Genomic DNA, 15,692 nt, shown 5'->3' on the forward strand with positions numbered 1-15,692 from the left:
TAATCAATTTCTTCCTCTAGATAATTGTCAATTGTAATTTATTTTCTTTTATGAATATAACAAAACTAAAGCCTAATTTTTGGCTAGGCCATGTAGCAAATGTAGTGGTGGTAGTAGTAAATTTCAATTGAGGCATGCCTTACACGATGTGATAAGGAATTCAAAATGACTTTCTTTTTAATCCACACAATTTATGTATGTGAATGTGAATGTTGTGATAGTTGTTTTTCAAGAAAATGCAAAATTCTGTGTTGTACATTTGTTGTCGTTAAGTTAAAACCAAGACGTGTGTGTATGGACTAAACCTCGAATCTCCAATACAAAAAAGACAGTAGCAATAATAATAAAATTAAAGTGAGACGAATTGTGTATATAATGTGAAATAAATCCAGCAATTCGATAATTTTGGACACATGCATCAAATCGTCACAAGAATAACAGTAAATTTTACTGCAGATACAATGATGCATTATTAGACTACAGGCAAACATTCTTGCCTAGTCTATTGCATAAAATTAAATCATTCAAACCTACAGAGAGAGAGAGAACACACACAAACTAAGAAGAGGAACACAATACAAATACAAATACAAATCAATCTCAAGTTTATTGAACTTCTCAGTTCTCACTGCATTCAAACACATTTGAAACCGGGAGGGACCGTTTTCTGGCAAGCGCTAAGCAAAACGCTGAGCGCCACCGGGATGTCCAGGTTGATGCCGAGCACGTTCGCCTTGATGGCAGTGCAAAGGCACGCCGCCACCTCCAAGTCAGCCAGCCCCTCGAGCAGTGGGCAGCACTTGTCACCCGAAGGGGGCGCCCCGACCACCACATTCACCAGGCCGAGGAGGTCGGCGCAGACACCGAGCTTCAACGTGTCCCTGGGGCAGAACGGGTTCGGCGGGGGCACCTTGGGAGCTGGGTGTGGCTTGCACGTGCCGCACCCGGAGGTGAAGGCAGCAGAGAGGAGGAGGAATGAGAGGATTACGACGGCTCGGGCAGCGGCCATGAAGGTGAACTAGGGTTAGGACTTAAGAGAGAGAAGTGTGAGAAGGGGTGAGCGGAAATCTCCTTGTTATATAGAAGGGGAAGTGAGGTTGGTGATTGGAGAGGAATTGAGTGGAAGAGAGAGAGAGGGATGGCATACAATCAAGTTGGATTTTTGTAAGCTTGTGGAGAAGCTCACCAAATGGTACAGAATATACAGTAATTAGCAGAATCATAAATAGGTAAATTAGGACAATTTTGGCAAGTATTATGCTAATGATGAAATGTACAATGCTATAAAGCATGGGATGTTATGTTTTGGTTAAGACATGATGGGCCCCTCAATCTGGAAAACACATGCTAAAGGAGGCAAATCTGGACCAATGCTTCAACAGCATGTGACTGTTTTTTATTTCTAGTGTAAATTCTTATATTTATCAAGATTTAGAGTAACAATCAAATGGAAAGAATCCAAAAGCTAGAGTATAGAAATGCACCTATTTCCCTCGTTTTTGTGGGGTCTAAAATCAAATTCCACCTCTATGAAGGATATTTGATACCACTATGAGTGGCCAATGATCCAACAGTAACGCACATAGAGTCAGTTTCATAGTCGATCCAGCTGGCATTTTATCATTGAAGTGAAAGCAGCAGTGAAAAATATCATTCTGAGAGTTAGGGCGTGAAGTTACAGCAATTACCTCACCGTAGTACCAGGACTGTCTTCCAGAGCAGATGGAGAGGGAAGTTCTGGCATGCTCTAACAGCACAGAAGCAACGGTGTGATTAGAATTCAAGAAATTTCATCGAGTAGTTAGCAAAGAAAATGTATCCAGGAAAAAAATGATAATGTCTCAAATGAACAACACTCGATTAAAAATCATGACTTATATATCCAGAAATGTCGATTACAAAACAAACCAACCATTTCGAATTTGCTTAAAACTACCTTGTGCAATATCTAGATAGAGCTGGTGCCCTACAGAGACAGCTTTACACACGACTAAATCTCAAACCAAGAATAAAAGTATAAAACCATAAAACCAACAACTTCTTCAGACATCTCAGGGAGATATGAAGTGAAAGAACTGAGTGTACACTTTGACTTAACAGAAGAAAGATAGAGAAATAGCATCCAGATGTCACGAGCAGACCTCATTACAGGCAAGACGGAAGAGTGGGTCCGTGGCAAACAAAAGCCAAAACGACATAGATTATTACCAGGAGAAGGAATATCAATGCAATCCTGCACAATACCAAGCATCGCTTATTTAGAAAGTAGAAACAAATACGATCTAATGCAGATGTAAACATGATATAGACTATTCTACTGTATTGCAAATTTAAGATCATATAGATCTCTTAATGGTCATTTTATCCCAGTAATACCCCTCAGAGAGATACAATTAAACTAGCAAACGGTAAAACTGAGTGTTGAAGATACAGTACACTTCTAAGTTCTTGACTATAAGTTCAATGAAGTTTTATTTTAACCAGAGTTTTCCGTAATTTACAAGCAAGTAAATGTCAAGTTCAAACTTACATAAGCTTGACACCTCAGAGAAAAAAATTAAACTAGCAAACGGTAAAAACTGAGTGTTCAACATACAGTACTCTTCTAAGTTCTTGCCTCTAAGTTCAATCAAGTTTTATTTTAACCAGAGTTTTCCGTAATTTACAAGCAAGTACATGTCAAGTTCAAACTTACGTAAGCTTGACATTTCTCCACCATACAGTGTTTCTAAAACGGCGAGCTTGCTTTCTGAAGCGAAAAGTGTTCCCTTGCATAGTGGCAGTTTTATCAACCAATAATTCTAGCCGGTCACCTCTATCCAAAACTTTATCGATGTTCTCAATCATGACATTCCGAACCTACAATGACAAACAATAGACAGTTTACTTACAATTTATTAGTAGACAAATAGCAGTGCAAAATGTTCAAATTAGATCAACTGTACGGTTAGCAATAATTGTGATTCCATATCAAGCCAAAAATCCAATGCATTTTTCACAGCCAGAAACTCAAAGGCACTCATTCCAAACATATTAAGCCAAAAACAAGGTGACATCCTCACTGCCGAAAGTCAACACAGAATTTGGAAGCAATATAACAGAAGCAACACCAAGAGACCAAACAGTTATCAAAGTGATAATTACCTGGCTCATTTCACCTTTAAGCCGGTTTATCCTGTCAGCATTAGGATCACTTGAGAAATACTCGATTTGTTGGCTAAGGACCCTTGAAAATTCATCATTCATTGCATATGGCTGTGCAGACAATACAGCTCGACCATAGGTTCGCACAAATCTCTGATGAATTTCTTCCAGAAATGCAAAAGGAATTCTCCCTGTGTGGATTTGAAAGAACAGGAAACTTTTCAAGTTAAGCACTTACAGACATGATACTTGAAGAAAGGGCAAATCATAGGAGGGTGGATAACACAGAATGAAAGGCATCCCTCAATAACTCCGATCTATGAGTCTTGATCAGTGTTGTCAAAATGTCGTTCGGGTCGCTCGGGTCACCCGGGTCGCCTGGGTCGAGACCATCACCGCCCCAACATGGGTGGGTCGATCGAGATACAGGGTCGCCGCTGGGTCGGCTGGGTCGAGTGGGTCGCCTGGGTCGCCTGGGTCGCCTGGGTCGTCGCTGGGTCGGCTGGGTCCAGTGGGTCGCCCTAAACACATGCTATCTCTGATTTTCTCAAATCTCTCACATGTTTTCTGACTCTCTCAATCACAATTCTCTATATATATGCATGCACCACATCAAGCTTTTCAAACCTACTTTCTACACTTTAGAATTCGGCCTCTTCACTTCTAAACAAATAAACAATTCAAAGATCTGTTTCTGCCACCCTTCATATATTCCTTTGTTTTGATATTTTCAGACAATGGTTTCAATTATTTATTGTGTTATGACTTATGAATTGTTTTGATATTTTGATCATTTCTATTTTCCATTTTATCTCTATTCACATGAATTGCGTCTACATTTATATTATTTGATATATTATAAACATTAGAGCAATATATTTATTTTATTTAATATTAAAAGGCAAAAAAATTAACCTAGCTTTGTGGGTCTCTCGACCCCGTCGACTCGTCGACCCGCGACCCGAATTTTCACCCCATCGACCCGGTGCGCCCCGCGACCCTAACAACACTGATAAGGAGATTCCTCATTAACAAACAAACCACCTTATAATATTCTCCTCACAATTGAAAAACACGAGTTTCTCAATCTTAAAAAACTACTCCACCATTAAAAGTATCAAATCAAACCTAGCTAAACCGAATTATAAGCTAACTCCTCATAAAGGTACCTTTTCAGAAGGAAAAAAAACGACAAGGTCAAAAAAGTGAGCAAAATTCAACCAGCTGCCAACGTCGATATCCAAAAGAAGCTAATCTGAAATCACATTTTAAATTCCTAGGTCTCCTACAAATTCAAACATCATTTCTAATTTCTCAAGAGCAAACACAACATTTCATATCAAAATTCAAAATCCTAATCACGAAACCTACACATAATCACACTCATGTCTGAATTCCAGCTCAACTGGCGTCCAACGACCAAAAAACAACACGACGCTATCAAATTCTCCACACAAAAAAAAGGTAGAGAGAGAGAGAGGTGAACGTACTTCCGGCAGTGTCGTCGGCCATACAAAGGACGGTGAGGCCATCGGTGCGTTTGACGTGAAAAATGTAGCGATCCTGCGAGTAGGATGCGTTGGTATCATTGTTACCGGGGATTTTTTCGAGAATTTGACGCGCGATCGCGTTCGCCGTGGTGGAAGTAGCGCTGTATTCCGCCAGCACAACCGAGCCACGCGCCACCAGCGCGTAAAGTATCGCCATCCCCTTTCTCTCTCCTCCTCTCTTCCTCAATTCTGACTGATCTGATTCAAGAGAAATGCTATTCACGACGGATTCGTCCGTACAATTTCGGAGATAAACGCTACAAGGAATAAGACCATCCACAACGCGTCTCGCGCCGGGCTCGCGTCTCGTCTTGGAGAGACGAGACCCCCGCGAGACGCATTGCAGCGCCCATCTCGTCTCCAGCTCGCGCCCGTCTCGTCGCGTAGCTCGTCTCGGCGAGACACGAGACGAGATGTCTCGCCACGCGCCAGGGACACGTGGCACGTCCCCATGCGTGCGTGACGCCCACTCGCTGGCCCGCGAGTGGGCGTCGTCACTGATGACGTAATAATTCATTTTTTTTAAAAAAAATCGATTTTTAATAAAAATTTTTTTTTTTCAAACGGTAATATTACCGTTAAATATTTATTTTCATTTTTTAAATTTTTAATTTTTTTACTCTATAAATAATTCTATTACATACTCATTTCAAACACAAACACACATCTATTCCTCTCAAATCCTCTCTATCACTCCAATTTCCATCTTCAATCAACTCAAACAAATGGATCCTTTTGAGCAAATGCGTCAATTAATGGAACAAATTAATGCGCGCAAGGATGTGGAGAGGGCGTTCGGGGTTCTCCAAGCGCGCTTCAACATCATCAAAGCCCCGGCTCGTTCGTGGTTCATGGAGAGCATGGTCGACATCATGTATACGTGCATAATCTTGCACAACATGATTGTCCGAGACGAAGGACCCGATGCCGGAAATTGGTTCGACCCCGAATCCCCCGGAAGCTCAACCGCAAGTAGTCCGCCGCGAAGTGGAGCGCATCCATCTATACAAGAACGGTTGGCTATTCGGGCAAGGACACGCGACTCTAGCGCCCACACCCAACTCCAAGTGGATCTAATTGAGCACATTTGGGAAAACTTTGGCGGAGAAGATTAAATTATGTCATTTTTATTTTTTTAGAATTTTAATTATGTCTTCGTTTTTTTTAATGTTAAGTTGTAATATTGTTTTAATTTTAATAAAGTGTGTTTGTTTAAATTGAATTGGGTTTTAAAAAAAATTATAAATTAAATTGAATGAATAGTAATTAAGAGACGGTATAGAGACGGTTAAGAGACGGAGCGTTGCAGGTTCCGTCTCTTAGTTAAGAGATGGAGGAAAAAAGGACAGTGGGGCCCTCAAATAGTGCTCAAATAGTAGTTAAGAGACGGTTTAAGAGACGGTATAGAGACAGCGTTGTGGATGACCTAAGCGTCTTTTACTTTTTAGGTTTCCACTTATATTATTTGCTTTTCATTTTTTTGTTTAAAGAGAAAATGATCATTTTACAGTTTTGTCTAACATACTAGTATTTGATAGATTCGATTTTTTAATATTATGAATTCATCTGTTTTATATCCTAAAATGACATTACCGCTAAATTTGACAATCAAATGATTTAAATCCAATTATTAAGCTAAACACTATTAATTAAACATTTAAAGTTTAAACGTTAGACTGAGGCTATTTAATCGTAAACATAAAAGTATTTTTCGGTTTTGATCCAACACAAACCCTTCATCTATACCACCATCGTCATTGATAGCTTCAGCCCCCACCTTCATCATCGTTGACAATTTCTGTCTTTTATCCTTTATTTATTTACTACTACATTTTTTATCCCAATGTATATTTTCTCTCTTTTAGAAGAAACAATTCCTCGCTGGCAATTTAAGTGACAACAAATTAAAAATCTGATCAATTATATGAGAAATTGGAAGTTCAAGGAAATTGAATAATGTCTATAAAAGTTGAAAATCTATTAGTTTTAGTTCCCCAAATGAAATGAAATTAATTTCCTCCTATTGATAATTGGTAAAATATTAGTACTAACTTTTAGTAATATAGACAAGATAAAGCATCATTTGACTTAGCTCTGGGCTATGTCATATTGTTATGTGTTAGCATCAAAGTTATTAGTAAATTTAAATTGACAGTCCATGATGTGAACGTGACAAGAAATTCGAAATGACTTTGTTAAATCCACAAAAATTAGTGTGATTTTTTTTCCAAGAAAATGCAAAATTCTGAGCTGTACCATTTGTTGTCGTTGAGATTAAAACAAAGACATGTGTATGGACTAAGGGCATCCGCACCACTGCGGATGTCCCGGCAAACATCCCTGCGGACATCCTAAAAACACATCTTGCCACGTCATAAGGACTTCACACTGCACTGCCACGTCATAAGGACTTCCCACTGCACAGTGGCGAACATCCCTAAGGACATCCCGAAGGACTTCCCACAATAATAAAAATTCACAAATTCACCAAATTAAACAATTTACGGAAATAAAATTTCGACACAAAAACGGAAAAATTGCAACCACTCTATTTAAAAAAACATACATAGTACAAAAAAAACATACATAATTATTAAAAGTATTTATCTTCGAAAGAAAAGTATTTAGAGAGAGAAAGATATTGTTGGTTATTTTAGTGTAATTGAATTACTTGATTGATCAATATTATCATAATGAGACACCATATAAGTTTGGAAGTACGGAGTGCACGCTTGATTGATTTCATTATGATTAGACAGGGGTTCGGGGGCAGCGTCCCCGAGTTGCGGGGTCCAAGGGCAGAGCCGCTGGCTGGGGTTGAAAATTAATCCGAAAATATAATTTCTAATAGTCGAAGAACTGATTTGCAATTTTCGAAACTCCTTAAAAAACTATTAAATTCAGTTAAGAAATGGAAGAGACGCAATGCTTCGTGAAGAGAAACAATGTTCATTTCAGACCGTATTTATAGAATTTTCGAAAAAAAAATCAAATAATCGGGACGTCCGCGCGGACGTCCGTGGGGTCAACGCAATGGCGGACGTCCCGGGAACGCCGCGGAACTCCGGTGTCCGCAGCGGACGTCCGTATCCGCGTCACCCTTGCACAATGGCGGACGTCCGGCACGCCGGTCGGACGTCCGCCGGAACGGGCACCATTGCGGATGTTCTAAAACTTAAATCTACCATACGAAAAGACAATAGTTATAATAACAATTAAAGAATGAAATGAGACTAATTGTGTATATAATGTGAAATAAATCCAGCAATTTGATAATTTTGGACACATGCAGCATCAAATCGTCACAATAATACTCTACTGCAGATTGGTAACAAATAGTGCAAGGCATTATTAGTACGCTAAAGGCAAACATTCTTGCCTAGCCTATTGCATGAAATTAAATCATTCAAACCTAAATAGAGAGAGAGAGAGAGAGAGGGAGAGAACACACACAAACAAAGAAGAGGGATACAGTACACATCAATCTCAAGTTTCAATGAACTTCTCAGTTCTCACTGCATTCAATCACATTTGAAACCGGGAGGAACCGTTTTCTGGCAAGCGCTGAGCAAGATGCTGAGCGCCGCCGGTACGTCTAGGTTTATGCCGAGCACGTTCGCCTTGATGGCAGTGCAGAGGCATGCCGCCACCCCCTCGAGCAGCGGGCAGCACTAGTCGCCCGACGGGGCAGGCCAAGGAGGTCAGCACAGACGCCGAGCTTCAATGTGTCCCTGGGGCAGAACGGGTTCACCGGGGGAGCCTTGGGCACGTGCCACACCCAGAGGTGAAGGAGGCCGAGATGAGGAGGAGGAATGAGAGGATCACGACAGCTCAGGCTGCGGCCATGGTGGTGTATTAGGGTTGAGAGTTAAGAGAGAGTAGTGTGACAAAGGGTGAGTGCAAATCTCCTTGTTATATAGAAGGGGAAGTGAGGTTGGTGATGGGAGAGGAATTGAGTGGAAGAGAGATAGAGAGAGAGAGGGGGGCATACAAGCAAGTTGGATTTTTGTAAGCTTGCGGACTTGAAGTTCACAAATGGTACAAAATACTTTTAGTACTAATTAACAGACACAAATAGGTAAAATTAAGACAATTTTGGCAAATATTATGCTAACAATGAAAGGTACAATACTATAAAGTATGGGATGTTATGTTTTGGTTAAGACGTGAAAGGGCCCCTCAATCTGGAAAACACATGCTAAAGGAGGCAAATCTGGACCGATCATTCAACAACATGTGACTGCTTTTGATTTCTTATTTAATTTATTCTATCTATCAAGATTAGAGTGACAATCATATGGAAATAATCCAAAAGCTAGAGTACAGAAATGCACCTATTTCACCCGTTTTTGTGGGGTCTAAAATCTATTCTACCTATAGGATGGATTTCTGATACCACTACGAGTGGCCAATGATCCAACAGTAATGCACATTGATTCAGTTTCATCGTCGAGCTGGCATTTATCGTTAAAAGTGAAAATATTGTTGAGGGTTAGGGCATGAAGTTACCTCTGTGTAGTACCAGGATTGTCATCCGGACCAGATGGAGAGGGTAGCTCTGGCATGCTCTAATAGCACAGAAGTAACGACGTGATTAGAATTCACGAAATTTATTAGTTAGCAGAGAAAATGTATCCAGAAGACAAATGACAATATCTCAAACGAACAACACTCATGACTTATATATATCCACAAATGTCAATTACAAAACAAACCAACCATTTCAAATATTCTTGAAAATACCTAGTGGAATCCAAAACATCTAGATAGAGCTGGAGTCCTACAGAGAAAGCTTTACACATGACTAAATCTCAAACCAGGGAATCAAGACCATAAAAGCAACAACTTCTTCATGCATATCAAGGAGATATGAAGCGGAAGAATCGAGCATACACTTAACCGAAGAAAGAGAAAAGAGAAATAGCATCCAGATGTCACTCGGCCAGACCTCATTACAGGCAAGACGGAAGAGTGGGGCCATGGCAAACAAAAGCCAAAACGACATAGATTATTACCAGGAGAAGGAATATCAATGCAATCCTGCACAATACCCCAGCATCACTTGTTTAGAAACAAATATGTATGATATAATGCAGATGTAACATGACAGACTATTCTACTGTACTGCAAAATTTAATACGTACTACCAAATAGATCTCATAAATTACTATAGAAGGAGAAGATGGTCTTTCAAGCACAGCAATACCACACAAAGAGATACAAACTGAACTAGCATACGGTAAAACAAGTTTTATTTTAACCAGAGTTTTCCATGAGTTACAGGTACATAGATATGAAACTTACGTAAGCTTGACATTTCTCCACCATACAGTGTTTCTAAAACGGCGAGCTTGCTTCCTGAAGCGTAAAGTGTTCCCTTGCATAGTGGCAGTTTTATCAACCAATAATTCTAGCCGATCACCTCTATCCAAAACTTTATCAATGTTCTCAATCATGACATTCCGAACCTGCAACGACAACCAATAGACAGCATACTTACTACTAGTATTTATCAGTAGAAAAATAGCAGTGCAATATATTCAAATTAGATCAACCGTAACGGTTAGCAATAATTGTGATTCCATATCAAGCCAAAAAGGTAATGCATTTCACAATTCACAACCTAAAACTCAAGGCACACATTTTAAACACAACAAGGCGACATCCTCATAGCTGAAAGTTCATACAGAATTTGGTAGCAAAAGTAAAATTAACCAAAGCAACACCAAGAGACCAAACGGTTAGCAAAGAGATAATTACCTGGCTCATTTCACCTTTAAGCCGGTTTATCCTGTCAGCATTAGGATCACTTGAGAAATACTCAATTTGTTGGCTGAGGACCCTTGAAAAATCATCATTCATAGCATATGGCTGCGCGGACAATACAGCTCGACCATATGTCCGGACGAATCTCTGATGAATTTCTTCAAGAAATGCAAAAGGAATTCTCCCTGTGTGGATTTGAAAGAACAGGAAAATTTTCGAGTTAAGCACGTGAATGTGATACTGGAAGGAAGGGCATACCATGATCTCCCTCAACCGCACAAGAAGGGATATGAAAGCCATAAGAGGATTAAAAACAGAGAAGGAAAGACATCCCTCAAACACTACAATCTATGATTCTTTATACATCAAGAATAACGAACCACGAACACAGAATGCAAAATGATGGTGCTACGAGTCCAATATTATCCCAAATTTCGACACATCAAACCGTTTATCCAATGAATACAAATTGCCTCCAAAAGATAATATCAACTGATGAACAGGTATTGCTGCTAGACTTAAGGATTCCAGCGTTACTTCACATAAGGAGATTCTTCATTGACTAAAAAACAGCTTATAATATTCTCCTCACGATTAATAAAACAAAGCTTTCCTCAATCTAAAAAATCACCATTAAAAGTAACAAATTAAACCGAATTATATGCTGCAACTCATAGACACCTTTTCAGATCCACATGAAGAAGCGCAAAGATTAAAAAAAAGAGAGAGTAGAAAATCGTCAACATACAAGAGTCATAAATATCCAGATGAGCTAATCTGAAATCACCTTTTTCAATTCCAATATCAAAATTCACACGGGCAAGCATCAATTCATATCAAAATTCAAAATCCTAATCACAAAACCTACACATAATCATATTCACGTACGAATGCCAGCTCAATGTACAAAAAAAACAACACGACGCCATCAAATTCTCCACACAGAAAAGGTAGAGCGAGAGGTGAACGTACTTCCGGCAGTGTCGTCGGCCATACAAAGGACGGTGAGGCCATCGGTGCGTTTGACGTGAAAAATGTAGCGATCCTGCGAGTAGGAGGCGTTGGTATCATTGTTACCGGGGATTTTTTCGAGAATTTGACGCGCGATCGCATTCGCCGTGGTGGAAGTAGCGCTGAATTCCGCCAGCACAACCGAGCCACGCGCCACCAGCGCGTAAAGTATCGCCATCCCCTTCTTCTCTCTCTATGCCTCAATCAAATGCCCTGCCCTGCCCTGATTCAAAATATTGAAAAAATGCTTTCCACGACGGATTCGACCCTATATATTTGCTTCTTTATTTTTCTTTGTTGTATAAATAAAATTAAAGTTTATTTTTTTAATCATTTTACAATTTTAGTTAAGAACGTTGATAGCTTCTACTAGAATAGTTTCCCGTCATAAAATGAGAACGCACATAAATTTGACAGTTAAAACGATTTTAACCTAATTATTAACTTAAAACGCTATCTATTTAAACATTAGAATAGGATCAATTTTTATTCTTAACAAAAGAGAATTTCCATTTTAGTCCAAAATATTATGCGTATTTGCCAGATTCAGGTTCTAATTTCTAAATGTATGAATTAATCATTTTTTGCCGAAAGTTGGCAAAGTAGTTAAACTTTGATAGTATTATGAATCACTATGAATCGAATAATACTCCATGTAATAATATTATTAAGACAGATTGTTAGGTATTCCAACTTCCCAATATTTAAGGAGACATCTATGGATAAAAGAATTAATGACAGGGGCTGTTTGTTTTTTTTTTACTAACTAATTCAAACTCCACCATCCATTTCATCAACATAAACCTCTCATTAATCGATTCCAAATGCAACATATCCTGAAATCATTTTATCTAGAAAGAAAAGAAAAAAGAAAACAGCAATCTTTGCAGTTGATTTGATTGCAGTTTCATTATGTGGGAATTGGTTGTTGTTGTGGATGATATGGGATTGAGCTATGCTCATTTGCTTCATGCAAACCTCTCCTCTCATCAAGAACTGGAGATTTAACTCCTTCTGATTGAAAAAAAAAAATTGAAGCCACAAACACAAAATCTCAGGTACAAATTACCTCACTCAATCACTTGCATTCTTGAAATAAATTATGAATCTTTATTGAATTAGTTTGCAGGATGAACAGAGTTTGCTCCCCTTATTTTGATCCTGATTTTCACAACCTTCCAGAGAGGATTCATGGGCCAACGTAATTAAGTTTCTCGATCTTCAAATTTTGTCACTACTATATTTATATACTTCCTCCGTCCACGAATAATGTCCCGTTTTACCATTTCGGGATGTCCATGATTCAAGGTCTCATTTACTCTTTTCCATTTTGGATAAGTGGACCTCACAATCTGTTAAATCATTACACTCCAATTTATTACAAAACGAGTCAAAGTATGACTTCAAATAGTAGGTGGAGGGAGTATATATGTGTGTGTGTGTGTGTGTTTAAAGAAGTGGATTTGTGTTTGCTGGTTACAGTTTGAGAGTGAATGTGGACAATGAAAGCTTAGAAGATTGCACAATTGTTAAGGTTAGTTTAGTGCAGTTGCAATTTTTATGAAGAGAAAGAAAGAATTTGGTTATGGATGGGATGGAAATGGACAGATTGACTGTGTGAACACAAGCAAAGCCTCTTGTTGGATGTGGTGCAAGCTCTAACTGATTTTGAACCTCACCATATCTAAAGGCTACATCTCTTGTGATGCTGGCTGTTTCTTGGATGGTATGTATGTATGCATCCTTCTCTCTTTGTGAAAGTGAGAGAGGGTGTTTTGATCTTGTTTTGTGCTGTTTTTCATGTGAAAAATGAACTGGGCTTCAAGGTTACAGATCAAAGAGTGATCAACTACATCCAGCAGGTGGTTCTTGATTTGATGTGTTTGCCTAGTTGTTGATATTATGTTGTTTGATTGAGTTGAGTAGCGAACGCGCAGGCTGTGAGCGCGGGGAAAGCCTCTAGCCCAAAGACAGTCAGCCGCGGGGAGGCTCAGGCGATAGAGATGACAGGTAAGAACCGGCCAGGGCTGTTCTCTGAGATCTCAGCAGCACTGGCTGACATGGGGTGCAACATCGTTGAGGCACACGCGTGGAGCCACAACGCTCTCCTGGCTTGCATCGCCTACATTTCCGATCAGTCTGTGGACACCCCCATCGATGACCACAGGCTCCACGCCATCGAGGACCACCTGACCACAGTCCTCCGCGCCACCACTGCCACGGAGGAGGATAGTGCTGCCAGCCACCAGGAGGTGAAGCCCGCGGCCGGGCTCCCCAAGGGGAAGCTGAGCAGCACCACCAGAGTGGAGCGGCGCCTCCACCAGCTCATGCTCTCCGTGCGCGACTTTGACAGCCCAACGAGCTCCAGGAGGACGAGTGTGTCCATTGAGAGGTGCATTGAGAAGGGCTACTCAATTGTCACCATCCAATGCAAGGACAGGAGAAGGCTAATGTTTGACACTGTCTGCACACTTATTGATATGCAATATGTCATCTTTCATGCCTCAGTAGATGCTTGCAGAGGCTTAAGGCTTTGCATACCAAGTATACATAAACATGCCTTTCCTTTTCTCATTTATACACATTTCAAATCCTTGACAAGAAACGCCCCGCAGGAGTACTTTGTGAGACACGCGGATGGGCGAGCATTCAACACGGAGAGTGAGAAAGACAGAGTCATAAAATGCTTAGAGGCCGCGATAGAACGAAGGGTCTGTGAGGTATGGCTTGAACTTCAACTGTTCAAATGCCAAACCTTTCTGTGTCATTAACTCCTCCCCCCACTGCCCCAAGGCCCCACCTTGCATTCTTTGCTGGAGGCCTCCATGGTCCGGTTAGGCCGGTCCTCCTCCACCACTGGAAGGGCAGGGACCCTGACCTCCACATCTATGAGTACCTCCCTAAAAATCTAAACTATTATGACTACATGCTGAAATCAAAGTTCTGCTTATGCCCCAGTGGCTATGAAGTGGCTAGCCCCAGAATAGTCGAGGCCATCTACGCGGATTGCATCCCTGTAATCTTATCAGACCACTATATCCTCCCATTTAGTGATGTTTTGAGGTGGGAGGCTGAGGGATGAATCCCTCGGATGAGTTTGCATTGCACAGGAAGCGGATGGATGTGCTGTAGAGGCGTGCGTTTCCTTCTGATGCGCGAGGTCCCTGCAGGATAGATACCATGTTCAAACAAACAAACAACAGATTGTGTATGATCAAGGACTTTGAACTAGGTGGTGATGATCAGTGCTCACCCAGTCATGGCAAGAGAGCATGAAATGGTCAGCTCCTTGAGTTCTGTTCCAGAAGGGGTGTTTGGTGGAGATGAGTTTGACGTAATCGGAGACGAATTCTAGGAGCGGGGTGAGGTTGTAGGTGTTGGGGCTGTAGAGATACTTCACCATCCATGTCACACTGAATGGCATGAAGTAGAGATGAGCTTGTTCAGGTCTGCTTGTCTTGAATCTATGGCTTCCATGCTCCATCTCATGGATGAATCTCCCTTCACTGGTGTAGATGTCTTTGCATGGGCCATCATGCACTATTGGAAGCTCTCCCTCTTCGTATACATACACCTTCAGTCTTCTCTCCATCTCCTTGTAACTCCTGCAACCATGATTCATCTTTAATTAATCTTTGATTAGCTAATTATAGTTAATTAAGGAAGCTCTCGTAATTGAGTCATAATCATGCTTAACTATCTTGGCAAAGTAAAGGTAAAGATGATTCAGAGCCATGATGCGCAATGTTTGATGCAGAAAGGTAATGAGTAATAGTAGCACGAAATTCAGTCTTTTCTAAGCATTGAAAATAACTACAGAGAATTGATTATGGGGGTTAAGAGCATCTTCATTGCACGGATGTCCCACTCGGACATCCACTAGAACTTCCCAAAAACACCTCTTGTCATGTCACTAGGACTTCCCATCCCACTGCCACGTCACTAGGACTTCCCCTGCACAATCTGCCCTTCCCATCGCCCTTCCCACTGGGACTTTCCGCAATAAAAAAATCACAATTATTTAATTACGTAACGGAATTATAATTTTGATACGGAATACACGAATGAAATGAAGTTCAACGAGCCATATATATAGAGTTTTTTTTAAAAAAAATAAACTCGGACGTCCGACCCGGACGTCCGACCCACGCCACAATGGCAGACGTCCGCCCGCCTGTCGCCCGGATATCCGAGGACATCCGACGTCCATACGGGACATCC

The 15,692-nt window shown here is 40.5% G+C and overlaps 5 protein-coding genes across 9 annotated transcripts; 1 reads left to right on the top strand and 4 right to left on the bottom strand.

Moving 5' to 3' along the window:
• Positions 1-373: 373 nt before the first annotated feature.
• LOC121750694 (14 kDa proline-rich protein DC2.15-like) lies at positions 374-1,132 on the bottom strand. The gene has a single exon (XM_042145274.1). The coding sequence runs from the start codon at positions 1,007-1,009 to the stop codon at positions 635-637; it is 375 nt and encodes a 124-aa protein (XP_042001208.1). The 5' UTR covers positions 1,010-1,132; the 3' UTR covers positions 374-634.
• A 127-nt stretch (positions 1,133-1,259) lies between these two features.
• LOC121750693 (vesicle-associated membrane protein 711) lies at positions 1,260-4,898 on the bottom strand. Of its 2 annotated transcripts, XM_042145273.1 has the most exons (5): positions 4,635-4,898; positions 3,145-3,335; positions 2,696-2,859; positions 2,142-2,233; positions 1,260-1,747 (listed from the first exon to the last, which is right to left on the bottom strand). In XM_042145273.1, the coding sequence occupies exons 1-4, from the start codon at positions 4,849-4,851 to the stop codon at positions 2,146-2,148; spliced, it is 660 nt and encodes a 219-aa protein (XP_042001207.1). In that variant the 5' UTR covers positions 4,852-4,898; the 3' UTR covers positions 1,260-1,747; positions 2,142-2,145. The 2 variants fall into 2 exon arrangements, with proteins under 2 accessions (XP_042001207.1, XP_042001206.1); XM_042145272.1 differs by lacking the exon at positions 1,260-1,747 and having other exon boundaries at positions 1,861-2,233.
• A 3,040-nt stretch (positions 4,899-7,938) lies between these two features.
• Positions 7,939-11,713, bottom strand: LOC121751167 (vesicle-associated membrane protein 711-like). Its single transcript, XM_042145883.1, has 5 exons — positions 11,433-11,713; positions 10,455-10,645; positions 9,999-10,162; positions 9,643-9,734; positions 7,939-9,262 (listed from the first exon to the last, which is right to left on the bottom strand). Exons 1-4 carry the CDS (start codon positions 11,647-11,649, stop codon positions 9,647-9,649), a joined length of 660 nt encoding a protein of 219 aa, XP_042001817.1. The 5' UTR covers positions 11,650-11,713; the 3' UTR covers positions 7,939-9,262; positions 9,643-9,646.
• A 608-nt stretch (positions 11,714-12,321) lies between these two features.
• Positions 12,322-15,136, top strand: LOC121751034 (ACT domain-containing protein ACR2-like). Of its 4 annotated transcripts, none has more exons than XM_042145738.1 (4): positions 12,322-12,529; positions 12,594-12,672; positions 12,954-13,333; positions 13,409-15,136. In XM_042145738.1, exons 3-4 carry the CDS (start codon positions 13,208-13,210, stop codon positions 14,240-14,242), a joined length of 960 nt encoding a protein of 319 aa, XP_042001672.1. In that variant the 5' UTR covers positions 12,322-12,529; positions 12,594-12,672; positions 12,954-13,207; the 3' UTR covers positions 14,243-15,136. The 4 variants fall into 4 exon arrangements, with proteins under 4 accessions (XP_042001672.1, XP_042001674.1, XP_042001673.1 ...); XM_042145740.1 differs by having other exon boundaries at positions 12,610-13,197; positions 13,298-13,333; XM_042145739.1 differs by having other exon boundaries at positions 12,610-13,005; positions 13,080-13,333.
• LOC121751035 (probable glycosyltransferase At5g25310) lies at positions 14,519-15,118 on the bottom strand. The gene is made up of 2 exons (XM_042145741.1): positions 14,725-15,118; positions 14,519-14,635 (listed from the first exon to the last, which is right to left on the bottom strand). The coding sequence occupies exons 1-2, from the start codon at positions 15,091-15,093 to the stop codon at positions 14,519-14,521; spliced, it is 486 nt and encodes a 161-aa protein (XP_042001675.1). The 5' UTR covers positions 15,094-15,118.
• Positions 15,137-15,692: the final 556 nt, after the last annotated feature.

Source organism: Salvia splendens, chromosome 10 (genome assembly GCF_004379255.2).
Source record: "Salvia splendens isolate huo1 chromosome 10, SspV2, whole genome shotgun sequence".
NCBI classification, from domain to species: Eukaryota; Viridiplantae; Streptophyta; class Magnoliopsida; order Lamiales; family Lamiaceae; genus Salvia; species Salvia splendens.

Bases quoted from the DNA above. Each gene is read 5' to 3' on its own strand.
- LOC121750694 (XM_042145274.1), bottom strand. From the start codon at position 1,009: ATGGCCGCTGCCCGAGCCGTCGTAATCCTCTCATTCCTCCTCCTCTCT.
- LOC121750693 (XM_042145273.1), bottom strand. From the start codon at position 4,851: ATGGCGATACTTTACGCGCTGGTGGCGCGTGGCTCGGTTGTGCTGGCG. The intron at 3,336-4,634 runs GTACGTTCACCT...AAATCCACACAG, and splicing joins GGCCGACGACACTGCCGGAA to GGAGAATTCCTTTTGCATTT. The intron at 2,234-2,695 runs GTAAGTTTGAAC...GGTATTGTGCAG, and splicing joins TGGAGAAATGTCAAGCTTAC to GATTGCATTGATATTCCTTC.
- LOC121751167 (XM_042145883.1), bottom strand. From the start codon at position 11,649: ATGGCGATACTTTACGCGCTGGTGGCGCGTGGCTCGGTTGTGCTGGCG. The intron at 10,646-11,432 runs GTACGTTCACCT...AAATCCACACAG, and splicing joins GGCCGACGACACTGCCGGAA to GGAGAATTCCTTTTGCATTT. The intron at 10,163-10,454 runs GTAATTATCTCT...TTGTCGTTGCAG, and splicing joins TTAAAGGTGAAATGAGCCAG to GTTCGGAATGTCATGATTGA.
- LOC121751034 (XM_042145738.1), top strand. From the start codon at position 13,208: ATGCATCCTTCTCTCTTTGTGAAAGTGAGAGAGGGTGTTTTGATCTTG. The intron at 13,334-13,408 runs GTGGTTCTTGAT...GCGAACGCGCAG, and splicing joins TGATCAACTACATCCAGCAG to GCTGTGAGCGCGGGGAAAGC.
- LOC121751035 (XM_042145741.1), bottom strand. From the start codon at position 15,093: ATGAATCATGGTTGCAGGAGTTACAAGGAGATGGAGAGAAGACTGAAG. The intron at 14,636-14,724 runs GTGAGCACTGAT...TCTATCCTGCAG, and splicing joins TGCTCTCTTGCCATGACTGG to GGACCTCGCGCATCAGAAGG.